Genomic DNA, 23,021 nt, shown 5'->3' on the forward strand with positions numbered 1-23,021 from the left:
TTTTTCTTCGTTCAGTATTCTCTCCCACTTTTTACACCAATCAAGGCGATGGTATTAGGGTGAATAGGTAGGTCAGCAGAATAACTTCTGTAAAGGATGATACTCAATAATATACAAATATTACAAAAAATATATGACATTAATTTTTTGCTTTATCAATCATTAACATCTTTTGTTATGATAAATCATTTATTTTCAAGTTCTGATTTGGCGTTATTCAAATGTCCCTAATCCGATGAACAGCTATAAAAAAAGATATAAAACGGTAACATTTGCCAAAACTTAACCTTCACAGCTTAATAAATTACGTAATATATTAGCATCAACACGTTAGTTTAAATAATACATATTAAATTTTGAAAATAACTGATAACCTAAACGACTATGAAAACGATCAACATATTGACATTTAAAAGTATATTTACGATTTGTTTTTCTAAGAATAGAATATTATTTTCTTTGGCTTCGCCGAGAAGGTCAATGGAAGAATATCGAGTATTCCATTCTGATCACTCGGATATTCCGTTCACCGCCACTAAGAAAAGCGCAACGCTCATCACCGAACCCTGAGGGATGCCGTTCTCAGGTGATCACTGGAGAGCACGGCTCCCAGCCTGAATCGGAACCTACGGTTCTTCAGGAAACTCCGGAGAAAACGAGGCAATTTGCCTCTCAGACCGAAATCGTGACATTTCCGCAGTATCGCCTTATCCCTTACCATACGCCATATCGAGGTCTAACACACGCCCTCGAGAAGACAGACATGATCCACCGATGAGCAATGTCTACAGAATTCGGCTTGATACTGGTTGTAAAGTTCCTTCGTCTTGAATTCCGTGTGCGGCCCATGTGGACTCGAACTCTCCCATCATCAGGGGTATATTGTATACATCACTGGTGGAGCTTCCGCCGAACTCAATTTGATTACGTCCCGCCTCGGTTTTCTTTTGCTGGAAGCTATCGGAGTATGCTTCGGAATTGAACACCTTGGCGTAGTGCCGCGCCAGTCTTTCGGCTACCTCCAACACAATCCCACGATCGGTGGTCAATTTCGGAAACGACGGAAATTTAGATCGGCCAGAGAGGACTCTGACTTTTCCCATACTTCTCTGGCGGAAGTACAGTAAACAATTCAGACACTTCGCCAAGCTGTCCTTTGTAGAGGTCTGGGAGGTTGAGGGATCTTCCGGGTTTTTACAAGAAAAATGCTTTAGTGGAATAGGGGGAGGTAATATCGAATGGGGTGTTGCGATGGGTGGGGGTGTTGTCGGGTTGGTCGTGCCCGGGTTATGTGGAATCAGTTTTACTCCTTGTATCCTTTTTGCTCAACATTCATCCTCGGTTATTTATTTATTTTTGTGTGTGGTTTGTCTGTAAGTTTGTATTTGTACCATGTGAGTGCAATCCCCAACCTTTGGAGGTGATCACCCGGCCGAATCGGGTAAGTTCCGATCGCCCACAACCTGCATGGCTCAGGAGAGCCCCCCGTGATGCTCAGCACGGTAACCATCGCCAGTTGGCAGAACTAGACACAAAAACATTATGCACGAGGTGATAGGACAGCCTCCCCGATGTCTATGCCGGGGTTTGGGTACTTCCTCGCGGCCCGGGAGTGCCAGTTTTCCTCCGGTACCCTCACAGGCGTTCATGGACACTCAAGGGGAGAATTCCGCTTCTACGTGAGGGTTGTATGTTGTATGTGTATGTTTTATGCACCGTACTTTGCGTTTATTTTCTTCGGGTTCCGAGGCCCTTGGTCGCATTCATCAACATTGGTGGTGACGTGCCGACAGTTCATTCCCGCATACTCGGTCATCCTAAAAAGGACACCTGGCCTGTTCGGCCTTATCGGACGTTTTGATTCTCTTTGACCTCCGCATACGATAGGGTTGTGTTACTGCCGCAGCATGGTGTAGAGGCAGCTCAGCCCCGAAGGGCCAAGACAACCTCGCTCCCCGCTTGTCCATTCCAAGTGACCGTGTGCCGCGCGCATAGGGCTACCTAAGCCGAAGTACATCAGCCCGGACTCCCGCGCATTCCCTAGATAGAGAAGGCGACTCTATCTCCCAGAGTATTGGGGCTCTCCTAGCGTAGAAACTACCGGATCCGCCTCGGCCGCGGTTTGTTTAAAGTGGAATTTCTAACCATCCCCTAGAGGAGCACCGCCTACGGTAAAAATCTCCTGTCGAGCTCAGCCTACACCTGCCATGCGGTGAAGTGCCGACAGGGGGCCTGGCATCCCCTACGTGGAAGTATATAAGGAAGTGTATGGAAATCCTTAACCACCGGGGGAGGAGCACTAATTCCCCCGCCTTACAGCCACCTAGTGTGAATTGTGGCTCTTATGTCCAGTAGTGAGACTTTGAGAACCTTCCTAGGGGTTGCAATAGTATTAATGAGCTTGTGTAACTATAGGGGTATTGTTTGTGATATATATTTGGACGCAGTTTACTCTCGTGCACGCGAGGTAAGCTATTATTGTAACACACTGCCCACTAAAAAAACCGACCACCTGGTTTTTGCACGAAAAAATGACCAACATTGGATATGCATATTTTTTAAGCTTTTTAAGTCACAGGCCTGCCCTGTCGTCTCAGTTTTTAGAAAATTTTACGCTGAACAAGATGACTTTTTTAAATGTTTTCCTAGCTTGAGTCATTCATCAATAAATTCAAAAATTCAGGAACATATTAATTTTTGTACTTTTTACGAAAAATCAAATTGAGCTGTAGAGTCAGAAAATCATCCTGGAGCGGCGCTCTTTGGCAATCGATAGGAAAGTTTAATAAGCTTTCAATTGGTCGCCTTCCATTTTGCCCGATTTCTCAATCGTTTTCGATTTATTCGCGATTTTTGGGCAAAAAACGTGATTTACTAATTTATTTTAACTTGAGGTTTTCTGTTCTTAAATATTCTTCAGGTTGATTCAGAATTTAAACACGGAGACAAATACAAAATATCATTGATTGTAATAACTTAATCATTCATTTAAACAACTGATAATATGAACTCTTAGAAAAATTAAGTCGAACCAAAATTTCTTTGAATAAATTTACTTTCAAGCGTGATTTATTTATACATTTAAAACTGCTTTATCCCGTGTGGATAGGCTTGTTTTATAAACGTACATATTATGGTGGTATTAGGGCAGGCTAAGCTCAAGGAAATTGAATCAGTAACAACTAATGCAGAGTGGGGAAGACATATATTGTGGGTACTCTCATGGCGCATACGTTCATGTGACTTCATCCAGCAGTGACATATATTCCTGATTTATTAAAGCGTAAGTAGTTTTTAATTAGAATTAACATTTAGGCGTACAACGAATAGTGTTTTAAAAACTTTTATGCTACACACGTGTTTAAAAATAAAATTGAAAAAAAATTTTTTTTTTTTGGATGATGCTAGTTCGAAAATTATTATACATCCGTCGAGCGATTTTTGACCTAAGAACCGATTTGTTTTTAAATATAAGTTTCTGCATTTGTTTTGCATATACCGAAAATAAAGTAATATGTAAGATCGTCTTAAATGATTTTAGATAGATAAAATGTTACTAAAACATACGGTGCTAGTAATGTAAGCAAAAAGAATTTTGAAAAAATGTATTAGGATTCGTTTAAGCATCACAATTTTATATAGGAATTTTCATAGCAATAAACAATTAATATTTTTTGGATCGAATCGCCGGTGGGATTTTTTCTCGCCGATAACTAATGTTCCATTTAAAAATTACTACCCCCTCTGAACTTTACCCAAATTCAACGCCAGTCAGTCGTTAGAAATCTTCATTTTTCTTCTTTTAGCATCTGTCAACAAGGTTTATATTTTATTTCGTTATAATAGACAAAAAAATATGAATTCAACTAAGACCTTTTTTTTATATTTCCAATTCGAATTTATTTATGGAGTATTTGTGGCATTACGTGTAGATTATAGGTTTTAAATCCATGTAGTTTCCTGTTGATCATTTGAATGTTATGTTGTATTTTGTGATTTTTGAAAAAAATTAGAATCATTTGGAAGGAGAACAATTTGAGAAAAAAACAAATATATTTTTTTTTATTTTCTTCTAAAATTTTACATAGCTTTCTTGACGTTATGTTTTTTCCTAAAAATTTTGTTTTCCAAAACCTGCGATTTGTTTTTGAAAATCAAAAAATTATGATAACTGTGACACGACCACCGATCCACAGTAAACTTTGCAAGATTCTGGTCCTTTCTGGATCTGATTCAGAGAATGATTGATTCTCACCAGATTTAGGATAGGTCATAGAAGGTTGACACACGGAAACTTACTTTTGGTCCAACGCCCGCGAATGTGCCCGATATGTAGAGAAAGGTTGCTCGATGTGTCCTAGGCTCTATATAGAGAGCGTGTAGGAATGCCACGTAATTGAGCTTGAGCACGGCTACGGGTATTTGGGTCTTGAGTTTAAAACATCGTTGTTTTATTGTATTTAGTACTGATAGTTTTGTGTGTCTAAAATCCATTCTGGTCCTACGCTGGACATAATTTTTTCCGACACTTTAATTTCACTTCAGTTAGTAAAAGAATCATGAGCAAAAAACGCATTAATTTTCAAATTTGAATGAGATGAATTTTGGCGTTAAAATAACTAATTATCAATGTGATTATTTTTTTAACGTTTAATAAGTCCATTTTATTGGACATTCTGTCCAGAGTGAAATATATGCGGGGTTATTCGTTTCTTCGTAAATTAACGAGGGTAAGAAAATGAACTGTTACAAAGGAAAAATTGTCGGAGTGCTACTTCTGCAAAAATTTTCAATCGTCATCATTGATTTTCCCTGATCGCCGCCCTATTTGGTTATGGCTTGTTTCAATAGCGCGCCAGTCCCGACATTTGTTCTTCTCACCAGGTACTTGCATGTTTTTTTATTAATTGATACTTTTAAATACGCACAAACATGAACCAATTCGTATTTATATATCGTGCTGCATCTTTAATGTTTGTTATTATGTTTGAACATCAAGGGTAAACGTAATAAGTTTATTGGATAAGAAAAAGTTCATTTTTTAAACTGCATATCTTAAAATGATTTATCAACTCGCAATACTTTGGCTTGGTTCAATTCGTTCCCGTTTTGCACGATCATTCTTAAGGCTCGGTGTGTGATTTTTCTTAAACCCGCTTTAAAAATTGTTTTATAGCATTTACATATACAATTATTACAATAAAGTTGTTTAATTTTGGATAAAAGTCAATAAAACTATTTCCCACTGCAGCTGTTATCTCGCTCCCTCGTACCCATACGCCGACCCCCATGTCTGTAACGTTCAATGATAACAACAATCGTCATTGATTAAACAAAAATGCTTACTGAAATGACAAGCGTTTCCATGTCCGGTAAACTAATATATGTAAGGAGTGAATTATATGAACCTATCTCAAATCGAGCAAGGGAACAAATCCTTTGGCTTGCAATTTAATTCTACACTTCCTCCACAGGTCCATCATTCATTCCTTCGGTCCTCATTGTATAAACTCAAACTTACAAAATTAATTTTACTTACAATAGACAGGTATATATATATATATATATATATAATAGGTATATATAGATATTTTCAGCGAAAACTGATTCAAAATGTAGTTCACAGTATGCAAAAATGCATTTAAAGTTTTGGGGAGGGATTCTCCATTATTTTCCCTATCAGTTTAGCGCATGTTACATGATCAAGTATTTATAGAAATTTATTTGTAATCACAAAACACTCCTCCCTTAAACACAATAAAAGCAATTCAGTGATGTAGCATTCAGACAGACATTTTCTTTATCGTGCCAACGTTTCGATCTTTATTGAGATCATCTTCAGGGCCTGGGATTTACAAACATTGTTTAAATTTAACAAATACATGTAGGATGTGGAAAAAAGTGAATTTATACAATGCAAAATATATTTTTATATCCAATCAAAGTATTTCAACTCACTCAAAGTGTTTGTCTGAAGGCCCTGAAGATGATATCAATAAAGATCCAAACGTGTAGAGATTAGTGACCGTTAATCGATAGTTATTCAGATATCGTGAGATTCGGTCGGGTGTGATGTAGGTTTCAGAAAAACATTTTCTTTATCGTGCCAACGTTTCGATCTTTATTGAGATCGAAACATTGGTATGATAAAGAAAATGTTTTTCTGAAACCTACATCACACCCGACCGCATCTCACGATTTCTAAATAAAAATTAACCAGGTAATTTCAAATAACAGACTGATAAAGAGAGAAAAAGAAAAAAGGAGACCGAGAGAAAACGAATGATAGAGATAGATAGATAGATAGAGAGAGAGAGAGAGAGAGAGAGCGAGAGAGAAAGGAAAAAGAAAAAGAGAGGTAGAGAATACAAGAGTTCGAAAGAAAGGAAAACAGAATGAAAAAGAAAGATAGAAAGATTTGACGCGAGAGAGTGGAAAAGAGAGTTGGAGAGTGATAAAGAGACAGGCAGAGCTAGATAGATTGATAGAGGAAAGGAGAGAGAGAGAGAGAGAGAGAGAGAGAGAGTGAGAGGAGTGACAGGGAGAGTATAGTAGTATTATTATTGTAGTATATTTGTGTGATTTTTGTCTTTGTTTTGTTTTGAGTACAGTGTTTGTTTTTGTTTACCTGCACATTTTTGTCCGTTTAAATTTAAGTGTGTCGTTATTTATATGACAATTCGACTCTATGTTCCATGTTGTGTTTATTTAACGGTGGTTTGTATTTATTATTGGACTTGATTGCATGGGTTTATTTGTAATTCATTTTTGTTTAGTAAAGTATGTTTGATTCTGGTTTCGTCGTTTTGAAAAATCTAATGAAAGTAACTCCTTATAACGGCCGATTGACCAAGTGCAATCAAATTATCTTTAATTACCCTTTGAATTTATCTCTTCATGTAAATACGGTTATTAGTCTAATAAATTGTCGATAAACGTATTAAATGGAGTGGTGTAAGTTAACAAACAAATAACTCAGCCATTGGTGAGCGTCTCGTAACAATTTTTTATCTAGATCAAACAACGCACCTTACTCGATTACATTATCAGGGCTTCAAGATAATATTTCTGTTTAAAACGAGAAAGTTCTAGTTCTAAGTTATTCTTTTGGAATGAAATGAAAACGGTGCAATTAATTCTGACACACTCGTGAGCAAGCAGATACGCTGATAAAGAACATTTCCAAGTGAAAATTTCCGACATAAGCAGATTGCCATTTCTATAATACATTTCAGTGAATCGCCGAAGGCCTATTTATCGTTTGATTGTAAAAGTTATATAACAATGTAAAAAAACAAAAAAAACAACTGGTTTATATGTACTACTTATTTTTAAGAGAGTTGTTCAATTATATATTACATTTCATTTTAGAGGTAAATAGAATTGGGTTAATTATATTCCCAAGTTTTCTTCTCATAGAAAGGTTGTATTTTTTCCTTTGTTTATTTCAAAATTGATGTTCATTTCGACATTTCTCTCATAAGGACGTGAGAAAAGTTATTAAATATTTCTAATACTATCGTAAATAAGTTTTTTACGTACCCTACATTTTTGTGTTTCACAATTTTTACGAACCTTATTTTTTATGTATCATCACAATTTTTACATTTGTTTTTAATTTAGCAAGGTTTGATTTTATTCGGATTTTTTTCACAAGGATAGGGATAGGGATAAAAAAGGAGGCCGCAAGGACTTCTGCACCTCGAATAGATCTGCTTGCTCCGCTCTTTTTTCTAGCTCATTGAACAGGCTAAGGTTTAATCAGCTTCCATAGCTTTGCCAGTGGCTACTTAGTGTAGGATTTTGCTTGCGGTCCTAATTCCTAGTCCTCCTGTCCTAGTTGCAAGAACCTGCACCACATAGACCTACACAGAAACATAAAATATGTTCTGCGGTCTACTCCTCTTCTTAGTAGTATCTGCACAGTGTTTCTACAAGAGTACAGATAAGATCCGGTGTATGTACTTTTTTAAGTGGCAGTGCCCTGTCAGGAACGGCCATCTCATTTCTTTTATCCACCCAGGAAAGCCATAGCCCACTTAATGTGGAACTGCGGTGACAATGGGCGGTACAGTGTGGCATGGCGGGAGGTGCAGCCCGAAAAGGCGAGCCTCGTGTCCTCGTTCACTTCTCGTTCTCAATCCAGGCCCTTCAGTATTCTTCCTAGATCTCTCCCAACCCTTGGCTGCAAAGGGGGGGTATTCAGGAGCAAAATAATTGTGCAGCATTGAAGGCGTGGCAACCTCTCTAAAGCACTAGCTGGATTCGTGTCGGCAGGGTCCGGCGGATGCTTCATCAGAGGCACATGAGGGTTAAGGTACCAGATCCTATCTGCATAGACGGGGAGGGTTCATAACCATCTGTAATACGGGATAGCAGAAATGTTCCAAAGTCCAGCCCCTGCTACATGGGAACATACTCGTAGTGGCTTAGTGGCGATGCTCCTGGCGGGAATTTAGAGAACAGGCTGTTCTTCTATCTGTGTCCTCGGCCCAAGCACTTGCGTATTACCTTCGTTGCAACCCCGGCTTTATGGGAGGCGAAGGATCGGACCATCGAAGCGTATAGCGTTGAAGACGCTCAGACTTCCTGACGAAGTCCTTCGAATGCGTGAGAAGTGGCGGATGGTGCCTACCATGAATGGCGTCCTTTACCGCAGGCAAGCTCCTCTAGGGGGTAGTTAGCAATTCCACTTTAAACAAAACTGCGGCCGGAGCGGATCCGGAAGTTCTTACGCGGGAGGAGCCCCAATACCCTGGGAGATAGTGGCATTCTCTATCTAGGGAGTGCGTTGGAGACCAGGCTGATGCATTTCAGCCACCTTGGATAGTCCTTTACGCGCGGCATACGGTCTAATGCTCAATGCAGACCCGACCACTCAGAATGGGCAAGCGGGGAGTGAGGTTCGTCTTGGCCCCCAGGGATGAGACAGCTTCTTCACCAACGCTTGCGGCTGTAACACACATTCAGTCGTGAACGGAAGTGCGTCATCTCTCATCTTGAGAATCAAAACGTCCGGTAAGGCCATGAGCCAGTACGGACGCTAAAGATCCTCATTGTCCTTTTAAGGACGACCGAGCATTTGGGAACGCACTGCCCTGTCAGGAGTCCAATCAGAATCCTGTTCGGTTTCCTGAAATTCTTTTGAAAGATGGCCCTTCTATAAATTTCTTCGTGTGCCTCATGCGTGTGGTATTGTTCCACCAGGTTTTGGACTCATTAAAGATCATCAGGACCTACAGAGTCCATGTTGGCTCCCTCTTTCACCAGCATGTCAACTCTTTCCTTGCCTCTATGCCCCGAGTGCACAGGTACCCTCCACGCCAGGGGTGAAGTCATTAGTGTCACTGATTTCTGTCAGTCTCTCTTTGCCTTCATTTCGCTTGAGGTTAGGTAGGGCCTTTAGTGCTGCCTGACTGACATCTTCCAGGAATGTAGCCTTTTTATTTTCCTGGTGCAGAGTTCAATCGCTATCATTTCAGACTGAAAAACTGTCTATTTACTTTAGGTTCGTCCCGAACAATTTAAATTTTCTCAAGGAACAATTTAAATTAGTTAAACTTTACTACCAATATACTGTTTATATGTCTTTACGATAAAAAAAATTCAAATACTGCGCTGGAGTTTTGTACATTTACACAAATAAAACCATTTAAAAATAATGCAAAACCAGTATTGATACTTAAAAGGTAAACAAACTGTAACATATTTAATAGATATTAAAACTAATTATTGTTAATCTTTTCTGCATTACTGTCTCTAACAGATATCGATGGATAATTTATAACGCTAATTGATAATATTGTGAAACACCCTTGGTCAACTTTATTTATCACACGCCACTATCCAGCCAAAAATATTTAAAAAAAAAAAACAAAAAACAAGTGACACTTAATTTTTTGAAAGGTCATCATATTTGAGGAGACTTATAAGTAGTATAGATTATAAAGTTATTAATAGAATTTAGTTATTATTGGTAATTATTATAAGTTAGATATACTTCAACAAATGTTTCTTATTTTTGGTAACAAAAACTCAACTCAAACTGCAAGGACCAGATTTAGTTTTTAATATAACTTATTTATGTGCATATAATATTAGATTGATATGAATTCATTATATGAACGATATGAAGTAGAAAAACATACATACAATTTTATATATCGCTTCTGTTTCTTTCTTTTTTTGCATAATGAGATCGAATGTATTTATTAGCGTGAATGAAATGAATAGTGTAGTGTGAGAAGGCCGACGGCGAAATGTTGAATAATACATCGACCCTACATGAATGAATTGCATCTAAATAGGAAAGAATGTATTTAAGTACATTACACAATTTACAATTTAAGGTGGGTTTTGATTTAAAAACTGATTGGTGCTGAAATGACCTAAACTCTGGCAGCCTCTGGAGTCTAACCTCCGAGTTTATTAACACCGAGGTCTCACCCTGACCAACTACGATCTCATAAACTGCACGACATTGTATTTGGTAAACATCATGACTCGCAGAAAAGCAAAACATTTGTTAAGACAATTTTTTTAAAACAATTTCAATCAAGATTAAACTAATAAACAAACAATAATTAAAATTGATACATGCACTAATAAACAAAAAAAGAAAATAATCCATAGTCTTGTTTTCGTCGTTTATTTTGCACTCTGGAGGTAATTGGTTGAAAAAGACAAACGTAATTATTTTAAAGGTGTCACCTAATTCGAAATATTCTGCACGAGTTTGCATTTTTTCTAATAGCATAATGAAATTTTGATCGCAATTTTATATGGAAGATGGTCAATCTTGGATCTTGGATCTTCAGGTCTGACAGTCATTCCTGAGGCCAATTCTGAATATATTGGAAAATAATGACTTTTTCAAACCTTTCTAAATATAAACTTTTGTTTTCTTTAATTAATGGAAAAAAATTTAATTCCATTCTTTGAAAATAATTAAACTTAACCCCCCTAGTTAAATGTTTCTTCAGTCTGTAAGCCATAGTAAGTCTTCTTCTCCCCATAAAAAATTCAAATTCAAAAACAGATTCCCTCATTGGAAACGTTTTCTCTGCAAATAATGCCGAGATTTTTCTCAAAATTGTCTTAACCGAGACTACGGATGTGGGACTTTTTTAAGATAGGTCAAAAAATATTAGACATGTCTATGAGCGTTTTTAACATTTTTAAAATATTATTTTCAGTCTTCATTTTTTATAGCTTTAATGCATATTTTGTTAAGCTGTTGAAAAACATTACGTCCAAGTGATTTTAGAAAACTCGGAGGCATTTAGAAGGCGAACAATTTAATAAAAACATTGTCTTCTTAATTCTTTTTGTATTTTTGTAGGTAAAATATTTATTTAGGAAGAAACAAAGTTGATATACTTTGGCCCACGAAAACCTCCTGAACACGAATTTTTAGCTTTCCAAACGCTTCCAATTTGTTTCCTGGAAAATCACAAACTGCTCATAACTTTCAAACAACTCAACCCATCCAAAGGGAACTTTGCAAGGGTTTGGGCCCTTGTAAACCACACGTGATGGAATAAATCTGGCGTTCATAAATAAATTAAAATTAGAGATATAAAATAAAATCTTGAAGTGATTTTGTTGATTTCTTCCTTATTTTTCTCATTTATTACGACATAAAATTTAAACTTTATTAACATACCCTGAAAATAGAAAGGTCCAGCTTTCCACAGGTTGTAATGCCGTACACAATGGACCAAATTCAGTGATGGTGAACGAGGTTGGCTGGTGGAAGCCGGATATAGGCGAGAAAAAATTCCTCACAACGAATCCCGCGTAAAAATGTCTATTGTTTTCCTACGAAAATTCGTATTTAAGGGATTTAAAGGGTGATTAAAAGAATCAGAATTGGTTTTTTTTCGGCTTGCTTTGCTGAAAGCGTTTTTTGGTATTATTAAAAATTATTTCATACAATCTTACATGTTTTTTATCTTTCCTAAAGTATCAATTCAACTGACATAAATGAATTTGAAAGACATAAACCAGTATTTTTTTAAATTTGTAGTGTCACCTAAAAGCAGTGCTTGTAACAGGTGGCAGGAGTTATATCAGTAAACAAAATTGTTAAAAATTAAATCAAAAGGACTTAGAAGGTGTTTATGACCAAATAAATGCAAGAAAAAACAAAATAATGAAGAGAGAAAACAAAAATAAAATAAAATAAAATAAATTCAAATAAAGATAAAATAGAAATTAAAGAATACCATAATTGCCATATGATGCCAAATATACCGCAAAAAAAGTTCAAATTATAAATTTAAAATCTTTACAGTAATAAATTTTTTGATATAATAAGAATTAAATTTGTTAAAAGTAATTTTATGATTATAAAGAAACCTAAAAACAGCATTTAATGAAAAATTGAAGTAAAAATTAGTTAAATTCACTAATTTCGTGGTCCGCTTGACCAATTAATATATTACATTAATTAAGGTTTTTAGTTGAGATAAAAAGTCAATGGAACGAGCGGGATTCGAACCCACGATCTTCGGCTTGATAGCCGCTGCTCTACCACTTGAGCTATCGATAGTTCCTCACTAAGTTAGTGCATAACCGGAACGCATTTGAGTGACAAAAAATCCGCCAGTGTAGCCGGACTCAATAAGCCTCACCTTGTTAGAAAGAAAGATGACTCCATTTGTTGCCTAGTATATATAATAGAAGTAGTAGTATTTAAATGGCATATTAACGATTATATAATTTGAAATGAATTGCTCAATCAAAACGCATCCAAATTGATTTGATAAGACAATAAGATAACAAAGGCTAAAAATATCTGTTTTTGATTATCACTACATATGGTTGATTAGAAACAACGGATCTTTCCTTACCTGAATGTTTTGTAATAAACCAATATTTTTAGTCTTGGTTTGAGAAAAACTATTTTAAACGACTAGATTTTACTTTTTCGTTGAATAAACGAACAAAAAGTGTCTTATGTAAGTCTAATCTGCCACCTGGAAAAAATGCTACGTGAAACCTATCAAAATCTGGTATTTAATACGAAGGGGGATTTGTAGCTTTTCGAGTAGATAAATCCAGATCGAATTAATAACGGCCTCAATTGTTCTTTTCGGTTAAAGGTAATCGTGGGTCATCATTTAGGAAAATTCACTAATTTCGTGGTCCGCTTGACCAATTAATACATTACAATTAATTAAGGTTTTTAGTTGAGATAAAAAGTCAATGGCACGAGCGGGATTCGAACCCACGATCTTCGGCTTGATAGCCGCTGCTCTACCACCTGAGCTATCGTGACCTCGATCTCCGGACATCAACTTCCCATCTTAACCCCACCTTATGAGTTTTCCCTCCTTTTTGCCATTTTAGGAAAATGTTAACGGTTAAACAACAACGGGCTTAGTACACCGCCTTGCCTAATACTAGACCCTACGTAAAAGATTTTAGAACACAGTTCATTGCACATATGAAGTAACTAGAACTCCTTAGGTCAATAAAAAGCGTATTTTTCCTTATATGGACTTAAATGTGGTGATTAAGAGATCGTAGACAGATGCCCCAGCTATTTCGCACACCTCATATCATTATTTTGCTTTAAATTCTTTGTTTAAATCCGCTAATCATTAGCACACAATAACATTACGTTTTTCTAAATATTATCTTTTCTTATGAAGGTCAACAGCAGAGGTTATATCGGCCCTCGGGGTGCGGCTGTTTTTGAAAAAAAATCCAGTGGCCCTGCATTCGAACCCGGGACCTTTACCTTACAGTGATGAGCGCCGTGTCAATGCCTAAATAATTGCGACCACCGACGCACCCCGAAAATATTATTTTTAAATTACCCGAATCCCTAAATCTTTATCATTAATTTTAACTTCAATATTCTAGTACTCTTTAGTGAGTTTGAGTGCGATGCACGTTAAAACAAAGGAATGGATTTTCACTTATATGGACTAAAGTAATAATTCTTAAAACTGCAAAATCCATTTTTGTAAACAAAAGAAAACGCCTGCTATTGTTACAACTTTTCTTGTTGTAAATGGTTATTTCTATATAATTTCCATTGCAATGTACCAACTTCAATCCGTTCTTACTTCCATGTGGGATAAAACGAATCCTGCTTTTGCTGCCTTAAACTAATTGTTGAAAGAACAGCTCGGTTTAACTCTGTTGTTGGGAGTTGTTATTTCTGCTCTTTGAAGGCCTAAAAGATCGATAATTACAAGAAGTCCAACAAGGAAAGGATAATTTCATACACAGGTCAAATTGTTTACAAGCGTGTTTAATACCAGAATATATACCACGAGTAAAACTGTTGATTTATACAAATTTAATACAAATAAATCATTAAAAATAAATAAAACAAGATCTGGTAATTTAAAAAATTAATACAATATAAAATAAAACAAAATAAGATATATAATTTGGACTGAGCATCCAAGAGGTCATGCCTAAAATTATTGCTCTATAGATAACTGGTAAGAACAACTTCTGATTCAGTCAATGGCCGTCTCTAGCGCAAAAATATTCCTGCCCTTGAACAAAACTCCGAAGTTCAGGTGATTCGATCTGACCTTTTAAAGCTTTCTAATAAAATAAACGAAGTTCATATCGTGAAAAAGCTGTGAATAGGGCGAAAAGCCCAGAGAGGTTTTATTTGTATAAGGCAATTTTCGATGAGCACTTATTGACCTAAAAGCCCAGCCTTTTCCAGTACCTTAAACCTTAGGGATTCTCTTTGCTTTTTCAAAGTAAGAGGAGAATTGTTATATTTGAAATGAAAACTCCCAACAATGAAATCTGCCTACTTTGTAATAGTGCAATGCCCGGGAAGATTCGTACCACTTTCTTCGAGTTAGTTCACTACTTTCAGAATTACGGCTATCTTACTTAGGAAAGCATGTCATATCCAGTGCTGAAATACTGGAATATCTTTCAAATAAAAAATCTCCTTCATCACTATTATCCTTTGCTCGGCACGTCTGGAGAAGAAGGTATGGTATGGTAATGAGGATACGAGGAAGCGGGGTTTGCGCTCCCCAGGCACTGCAGCCTTCTGGCTTATTGTACCTTCCTAGTTCCCTAGTTCAGTGTAATAGACCCAATCCTTCTTCTTAGAAGTATCAGGGCATTGAGTCGCTGCTACAATTTCATTCCCTAGATTTTTTTCATGCTTGGTTTTAATCTCCATTGAGCTGTTACTTCGCATTCGAAGATGATATGGATGGCTGTTTCTTCCTCATCATTGCATAATCTGCGGATGGATCATCGTTGTATATGCCCATGTTGTGTAGATGTTTTCTCAGATGCCAGTGCCCGGTTAGTAGTCCTATCACTCCTCTGAGTCTAGCCCTCCCAATTGCAGGAGTGGTTTGCCAGTCTTGGTGAGGGTTGTTTTATCATAAGTTTACTGGGCTTAGTGCCGTTAGATTTTATTCAGTTCTCTTTTTATTTTGTTTCCATTCTGTAATGGAGGATTCTATATTTGTTTTTGTTATCCCAAATTTCTAGTGCACTTTTAGGGGTTGTTCTCATTGCTCCTTGCTAAGTTTGCTAATCTTTGTATGCTGCCTAATGATTGCGAGCTACTTTTTGTTGAGCGAGTGAGTCAGGCATGAAAGCATGAATGACATTCAGATATGCAATAAATGTCGATTCTAAACTCTTACTTTTAATGTTTTGTTTTTTATTGTACCATTAGTTCTCCAGGGTTTATTTTAATGCCTATTCTTTTTCATATTTTTTCCGTATCATTTTCTGATTGGATTTTTTTTGTTGATACTACACCTATAATTACTATCCTACTACACCTACCCTAGCACTAGAAATGATAACCAATACTACACTTCTACACATAGAGGTCATGGTTAGAGCACTAAACAGCTGCTATAGATTAATTAGGGAAGGCAGCTGGAATCATAAGGGAAACAATATAGGACACTCGAAAATTCTACATTTACTGAGTAAGGTTAATAACCAACTAATAAGTGTNTATATACACCTATAATTATAAGCTTTAATATGTAGTCAAATAAGCAGACGGCTACTAGCCATGGTTATTATACTTTATAATATTTTTTTGCATTTAATAAATTTCTAATAAAGTATTGTTATAATATTATTATTATAAGATATACAATCTAGCGATGTACGAAGAATCAACCAGTGATGACCCTTCTAAGCTACACCTCTGATTAACAGGACGCGAGGACACTCTTTTAACTTCCTGGGAGGGATTTTTAGAGATGTTCTGGATGTTAAGCGCAAGAATAAAAGATCGGGGTATAATGAAAGGGTTTTGTGGAATTTCAATTCGATATACGGGAATTTTAATGTCATTATGGATTGTATATTGGAAACGAGGAAGCGTTTATTATTTTTTGTATTCTGAATACGATTATAGTTATATTGCTTGGTTGAACCCATAGTTCGATACCGTACGCCCAAATGGGTTTTATTGTCGTCTCATAAGTCAACGTTTATTGTGAAGCGTCAAGTTTGATCGTCAAGAAGTCGTGATAAAATTATATAACGTGTAGTCAGTTCCTGTTTTTTAAGTCTTCTATGGATTCCAGGTTAGTCGTTTGTCGATGTACAGCCCAATGTAGTAGACATGATTAACTATAGGAAAGAATCCGTTGTAGGTATAGTGGAGGCATTGTTCCACGGCGGTGAGTAAAAGTAATAGATTGGCTGTTATTAACATCAATTTTTTTCGCCACTTTTTCAGCCAATGTTCTATATTGATAAGGTGATACTGTCGGGACCGATGTGATAGGACGGGAAGATTCTAAGATAGGATAGCAGTATCATCTGCAAAAGTGTGCATGAATAGTCGGGATGGGTAGGTAAATCAGCGATGTACGAAGAATACAGGTATGACCCAAGGATACTAACTAGCGTTAGGACTCCAGCCTTACAGGATACTAGACAGAGTTGTTCCCTGGTTGACTTGAAGAAGCGGCCATTCCGGTATGATCGAAGAATAAGGAAGTAGGTAAAAGATAGAATACTCTTATCTTCTAAATCAAGACCCTATTTTGAGGTGTCTCAAGCCTTTGGGCAAAAAAAACACCCGAGCAGTACTGTTTCAGCGCAAGAGTGTGATATTTCTGGATTGTGAAGTTGTGTTTGTGGAATCTCATTTTGGGTGTGAAGAATGGAAAAGGTTTTCTGTGCAGCTTCCTAATAACAAAAACGTTAAATATTGTCTTATCAATTTTTCGAATAAAATAGCTATCAACTATTATGTAGGTCGGTCGTTTCCGATCATACTGAGAGAAAGCTGATTTCGAAAAGTTATTATAGCCGTTAATAATAGTACTTAAGAGTGCATGTCAATAAATCATGTCCATAATAAAGTCATAAAAGCTTTCATGAAATAGATGTTAAGGTATGAGTAAAATAATATTATTAAACAAGAAAGAAGATAGAATAGAAGTTAATTTGTCTTTGTCAGTTATTAAATTTACTTCTCATTTATTAGCAGTTTATCACGTACTTAACGTATCTCAATAACAACGTTATTTATATCTTGATGATACCATAAAGACAATTTTAATTTCCTTTGTCAAAGAAAGTCTTCCTCTGGGTTTTGATGAATGATCAAACTACTCTAATAATCAAAGATCATCGGCGGTGCTTAAACGCCTTTAACGATTTTTTTTAAATTTATAAGGCACAAAATAAAAAACAAACAAATAAGAAAAAAATAATTGCTGGGAGTTCAAAAGATAAATATACAAGGGTTAGGATAGCCGCCGGGGCCAAGGGGGCCGTATCAGCAAAATCTATCTTCCCCACTGGATATCATGCACACTCCGCATGGTCCTTGTCAAAACTGTTTACAATTATTCTTTTATAACTTTATTAAATGTTTACTAGTTGTCACATGCAATCTGTAACGTTAGAAAAAGGTGTACACAGAGTTTAAATTATTCAGAAATCGTGAGATGCGGTCTGGTGTGATGTAGGTTTCAGAAAAACATTTTCTTTATCGTGTCAACGTTTCGATCTTTATTGAGATCATCTTCAGGGCTCAAAGTGTTTGTCTTCTGTGTAATTGTGCCATTCTTGCGTCGTGTTGAGAGTAGAGTTTAAAGATAAATCTCGTCTTTATAAGCCTGAATATCTTGCACTATTTAATTAATTGATTAATTTTTTTTAACGAGGGTTCGCTATGGCAGAGGTCAGATCAATGCAGGGCCACTGGATTCGAACCCGGGACCTTTACCTTACAGTAATGATCGCCGTGTCAACGCCTGAGCAGTTGCGACCATCCAGTTTAATTAAATAAAGTTAAAATTTTGAGACCATGGATCGGCGAATTCTAGTCTGTTAGGCGATGCTTTTCATAAGCGTACACTCAAAAAGTAATAAGCATAAAATATCTACTTAGTATAAAATTGAAACAAAGTAATTTTAACATAAATATGTTTGCTCGATTTCAAGCAATGATTATTAATTAACAGAGCAAAAGGGGCGTCGGTGGCCGCAATGGTAGGCGTTCTCTGCTGTTGCGAAACCTCGAAAAAAAAATCCACTATTCATCTTCAATGTTCAACCATTTTAAGATATATGTAATGATCACTGAATGTAACTGTGAATTTATATTGAACAAATGAAAAGAGGGAGGTTGACAATTTAAAAATGTAAATGATAAAACTTGTTGTGTTTTCCTTGTAACTTCTACCTATAATCAAGGATGGCCATCCTGCTGAAACTTCCAGAGTAACAATGTTAAATGCCTAAATAATCGAGATATTTCGTAAATATTCTTAAAGGAACTATTAAACTGACTTTACAAGATCTACAATCTTGTTTGAAATCTTCTAATAAAATTTTAAAAGACAAATAACTCGTCATAAAGAAAGGTCAGACAAGGAAAACTAAGATTATAATAATTTTCGATCTGAGAAAGGTCTCTTGTTGACCTGAGAAGTACTTGCGCCGAGATAACCCGTCACCATTTTCTTTTTTATCACCTTCTTTTCGAAAACATTAACAAACCGGTAAAAAACTAATACAATTATCACTTTCGTAAACAATGTACAATTTCTATATTATTTGCATTTCTCGTTTTAAAAATGATGTTCCAATAATGGTTATGATAACTATTAAAAAATTGGAAAAATGAAATATGTAGTTGAGCTAACATATTACAATTTGTTGATCGCTAGATGTAATAAATTATATTTACATACAACTAACACTACGTTGCTACCTTACATAAAAAACTTAAAACATAAACATAAAAAAATTTAAGCAAACATTTCGAACAGTCTGTTATCATGATGAGTCATAAATGATTCACTGATTACATTAAAAATAATATATGAATTAAACCAATGGTATTGTATATTATATATAAGCTCGGGTTTTTTTGTATGAAGTGTTCTGTCTAAACAGCATGCAGACTATAAGTTTTTAAATTGAATCGTTTTGTAAAACAACCTAAAAAAACCTATGGATCCCACGTCATCAATTTTCAAACCTGACATCCATGTAAGGAAACTGTGCACAAAAAATTGTTAAAAAAGTGCACAGATGTCAACCAGCTAAGCAGGAATTTGAGGCTTTACACTCCTCCACCTTCAATTGGAAGCTGATCTGTTAATGCCTAAAATTTTTCCATCTCCTGGGAAAACGAAATAAGATAACCCTGATGTGTGTATTAGGGCACGAGGGGATTCAATTTTCAAACCTGACATCCATGTAATGACACTAAGAACAAGAAATGATTTAAAAAAATGTATGGTGGTTTGTGACCGTTAATCGATAATTATTCAGAAATCGTGAGTTGCGGTCTGGTGTGATGTAGGTTTCAGAAAAACATTTTCTTTATCGTGCCAACGTTTCGATCTTTATTGAGATCATCTTCAGGGCCTGGGATTTACAAACATTGTTTACATTTAACAAATACATGTACTGTTAAGTGTAAACAATGTTTGTAAATCCCAGGCCCTGAAGATGATCTCAATAAAGATCGAAACGTTGGCACGATAAAAAAAATGTTTTTCTGGAAACATCACACCAGACCGCATTTCACGATTTTTGAATAATTAAAAAATGGTTAAAAAGTGCATAGATGTCAGCCAGCCAAACAGGACTTTGAGGCTTTACACTCCTCCACCTCCAATTGGAAGCTGATCTGTTAATGCCTGAAATATCTCCATCTCCTGAGAAAACGAAATCAGATAACTGATGCGTGTACTAAGGCACGAGGGGATTGAAAATAACAAGGAGACAGACTAGAAAAATCAGGAGCAACCCTCACACTCTTGGATCAGAATAGCAAATTGGCCCGCATGCTGAAGAAAGATATACCACACACTGGTTGAATTTACCAGGTGCAAAACAATCAAAGAAGTTCGACATCTCAACCAGCGAAACCAAAATCTACCTCTCTCTGCAGGCAAGAATTAGGGAAAATAATAGACCTTCATACTGGCCACTGCCCATTCAGTTATCACCATAAAAAATGGCAAAACTGAGACAGAAACCTGTCGATTCTGTCACGAAGAGGTTGAATGATACTGGAAAGGAGCAGTCTCTTCGAAAAGGCGATAACGCCTAAAGACCTTAATGGTCTTACCATTTCTTGTAGTTTGGAAATAAATAAGGTCAATTCCACAAGATATCTTTCAGATCGCAGTGGAAGAAAGAAAGACTTGGTCACCAGTAGCTCAGAACAAAAATAAAAACATCGAAACCAAGCACGAGTGAAAGGAAAGCTAACTAGGTGGTCACATAATAACGAATAACTTTCAAAAATGAAAGAATCTAACAATAGATTTCCCTCTTATTCTAACGAAAATTCTATGACTCAGCTAACGATGTATTCCGATTAGGGAAGTAAGTATTTTTAAATGTGTAGTAGTAGACAGCAGGTAAAGCGGAATGTATGGAGTGATACAAGTACAGGTTGGAAATTAGCTTATACTGATAATTTACAAGAAATAACCATTTTAACTGAACAGATTAACGTATTTTATTACATTATACGGTACAGTTAGTTATTAATAATAAATAAGCTTTCACTTTTAAGAATTTATGTTTGTAATTCATTTATTTGATTGATCCATTCGGTCGGTGGGTCGAGAGCAATTCATGTTTGTTGAACGCTTTTGAAAAACCTCAAATAATTAACGAGATAATAAAGATGAAATTGCCAAGTCGTATATATTTAAAATATGATACTGCCTATCAATGTCAAGAATTTTTAGTTCAAAAAGGCTCCTATTTGACCTAAGTTCAAGACGATAACAAAATGGGGTTTCTTCATGGCAAAACAGATAAATAGTAACGCAGAAGGCAATACCGTTTCAGTTGTTGGATATCCTTCGAGCCCGGCGCATCGTGAATTTTGAATTAAATGTGCTAGTGACCAGTGAAAACTACTTTTATTTTCGTTAAATATTTTGGGTGCGTTTGCGATCATCTGAGTTTTTTTAATTATTCGTGAAACATTTATTTCAATGGACTTAAAATTCATCTTGGACTGAACTGAGGATAATATAGATATTAACCTTGGGTTAACTACAAATAAAGAAAAAAAAGTATAAATGTGAATTTTAATTTCATTTTCGTATTCAATTGAATTTAATTGATATTTAAAGTTTTTCCATATTAATTACACACTACTAAATAATTAATAAAAATAAAATAATGTCTACTAGTATTATCACACTCCTAACATACAAATAAAATTTAATTTAACGAAACTATTTTTATAAAACTCATTAACTCAATTAAAATTTATTTTTACAGGGTAAAAATGACTACTTATGTTGAGACACTTGTCGATGTAAGGTTGAGTACAACTGAGAATGTAGCTCCCATTAGTAAGTTGTTGAATTTTAAACATTTAACGATTTCAATTTATTTTACTTATTAATTTTTTTTTGTAGGTGTGAAACTCACCAACCCACGATCTCTAATGAGAACAACATCGTTCGATCGTATAAGGCAATTTCCCACGTACTTCTGCCATCAAAGTTCGAATGAGATACATCAATGGATATCGTCCTCAAAAAAGAACCTATCTAAACTTATAGCTGATCTTTCACAACAGGTATTTTCTTTAAATTTCTGTTTTTCATATTGCAATAGTGTTGATTTAATTTAATTTTTTTTTACAGCTCCACCATATACTGCTCACCATTTGTGTTTATTCAGTCGTTGGCATGTTACTGTTGCAGTTTGCCTCCTGCTTAGTTTACATTTTTACAAACCACCTTCCGAGTGGGCTTGGTTTTCTCCTTTTGTGTGTTTTGGTAATGACCGTTTTAGCAGCACAAATCATGCCCTACAAACCCAAAGAGGTCGTCCATAAGGGCAGGTCTCGAACAAGGAAGACAAAACACGATTAAACTTTTTACAACAAATAATTTTATGTAATGTTAGTGATGAATTAAAAGACTTAATGTAAACATTTGGCTTTGTGCAATTACGGCAAATGAAGACAGTGTTTATTGTGATGCATTGTATATAAATTTTGTAAGAACTGTTTGAACAATGAATAGTTAATTGTAGTTTATACATTGGCAAATCATATTTTTCACTAAAATAATTTATAAAAGTTTTGAACTCATTCATTTTGATTGTTTCTCCCTTCATACATAATCTCCCTTTATAATTTTTTTTTCAGTATCTACTTAATTATAATGTATTTATTTGAATGATTGAAAAATTAAAAAACACCAAAGAATATTTATTTGGTATTAATTGTTTATACTTATTGTAATATTATTGTTTATAATAAAGACTGATCAAGTTAATTTTATATTTGTTTTTGTAAAAAAAATATCATTGATTTATTTTTTAATAAATTTAATAAATGTATAAATAAAATAGCCCAAAATTGAGAATTCTGTGGGACCCTTATATCTAAATTTTGTTGTTGTTATTGTGAACATCCAATACAATAATTTCATACTAATTGACATACTAATGACTATTCACACATTTATCAAAATATGACATAATTGGTTTGCCAAAACTGATCTGGTCTTTTGTCTATTTTTCCTATTAGAAAA

At 35.4% G+C, this 23,021-nt stretch overlaps 1 protein-coding gene across 5 annotated transcripts; it reads left to right on the forward strand.

The window, feature by feature from the left end:
• Positions 1–3,042: 3,042 nt before the first annotated feature.
• On the forward strand, positions 3,043–22,576 carry LOC106672951. 5 transcript variants are annotated; one of them, XM_024226304.1, is made up of 4 exons: positions 3,043–3,283; positions 21,754–21,827; positions 21,894–22,057; positions 22,125–22,576. In XM_024226304.1, exons 2-4 carry the CDS (start codon positions 21,761–21,763, stop codon positions 22,353–22,355), a joined length of 462 nt encoding a protein of 153 aa, XP_024082072.1. In that variant the 5' UTR covers positions 3,043–3,283; positions 21,754–21,760; the 3' UTR covers positions 22,356–22,576. The 5 variants fall into 5 exon arrangements, with proteins under 5 accessions (XP_024082072.1, XP_014260292.2, XP_024082070.1 ...); XM_014404806.2 differs by lacking the exon at positions 3,043–3,283 and adding an exon at positions 4,820–4,884; XM_024226302.1 differs by lacking the exon at positions 3,043–3,283 and adding an exon at positions 21,300–21,408.
• The last annotated feature ends 445 nt before the right edge of the window (positions 22,577–23,021 follow it).

Source organism: Cimex lectularius, unplaced genomic scaffold (genome assembly GCF_000648675.2).
Source record: "Cimex lectularius strain Harlan isolate CLEC.00 unplaced genomic scaffold, Clec_2.1 scaffold48, whole genome shotgun sequence".
Taxonomy (NCBI): domain Eukaryota; kingdom Metazoa; phylum Arthropoda; class Insecta; order Hemiptera; family Cimicidae; genus Cimex; species Cimex lectularius.

What these genes read in the sequence shown, in the direction of transcription:
- LOC106672951 (XM_014404806.2), top strand. Translation starts at nt 4,835, where the DNA reads ATGGCTTGTTTCAATAGCGCGCCAGTCCCGACATTTGTTCTTCTCACC. An exon ending in ACATTTGTTCTTCTCACCAG is followed by an intron (nt 4,885 to 21,753) that starts GTACTTGCATGT and finishes TTATTTTTACAG; the next exon opens with GGTAAAAATGACTACTTATG. An exon ending in TAGCTGATCTTTCACAACAG is followed by an intron (nt 22,058 to 22,124) that starts GTATTTTCTTTA and finishes TTTTTTTTACAG; the next exon opens with CTCCACCATATACTGCTCAC.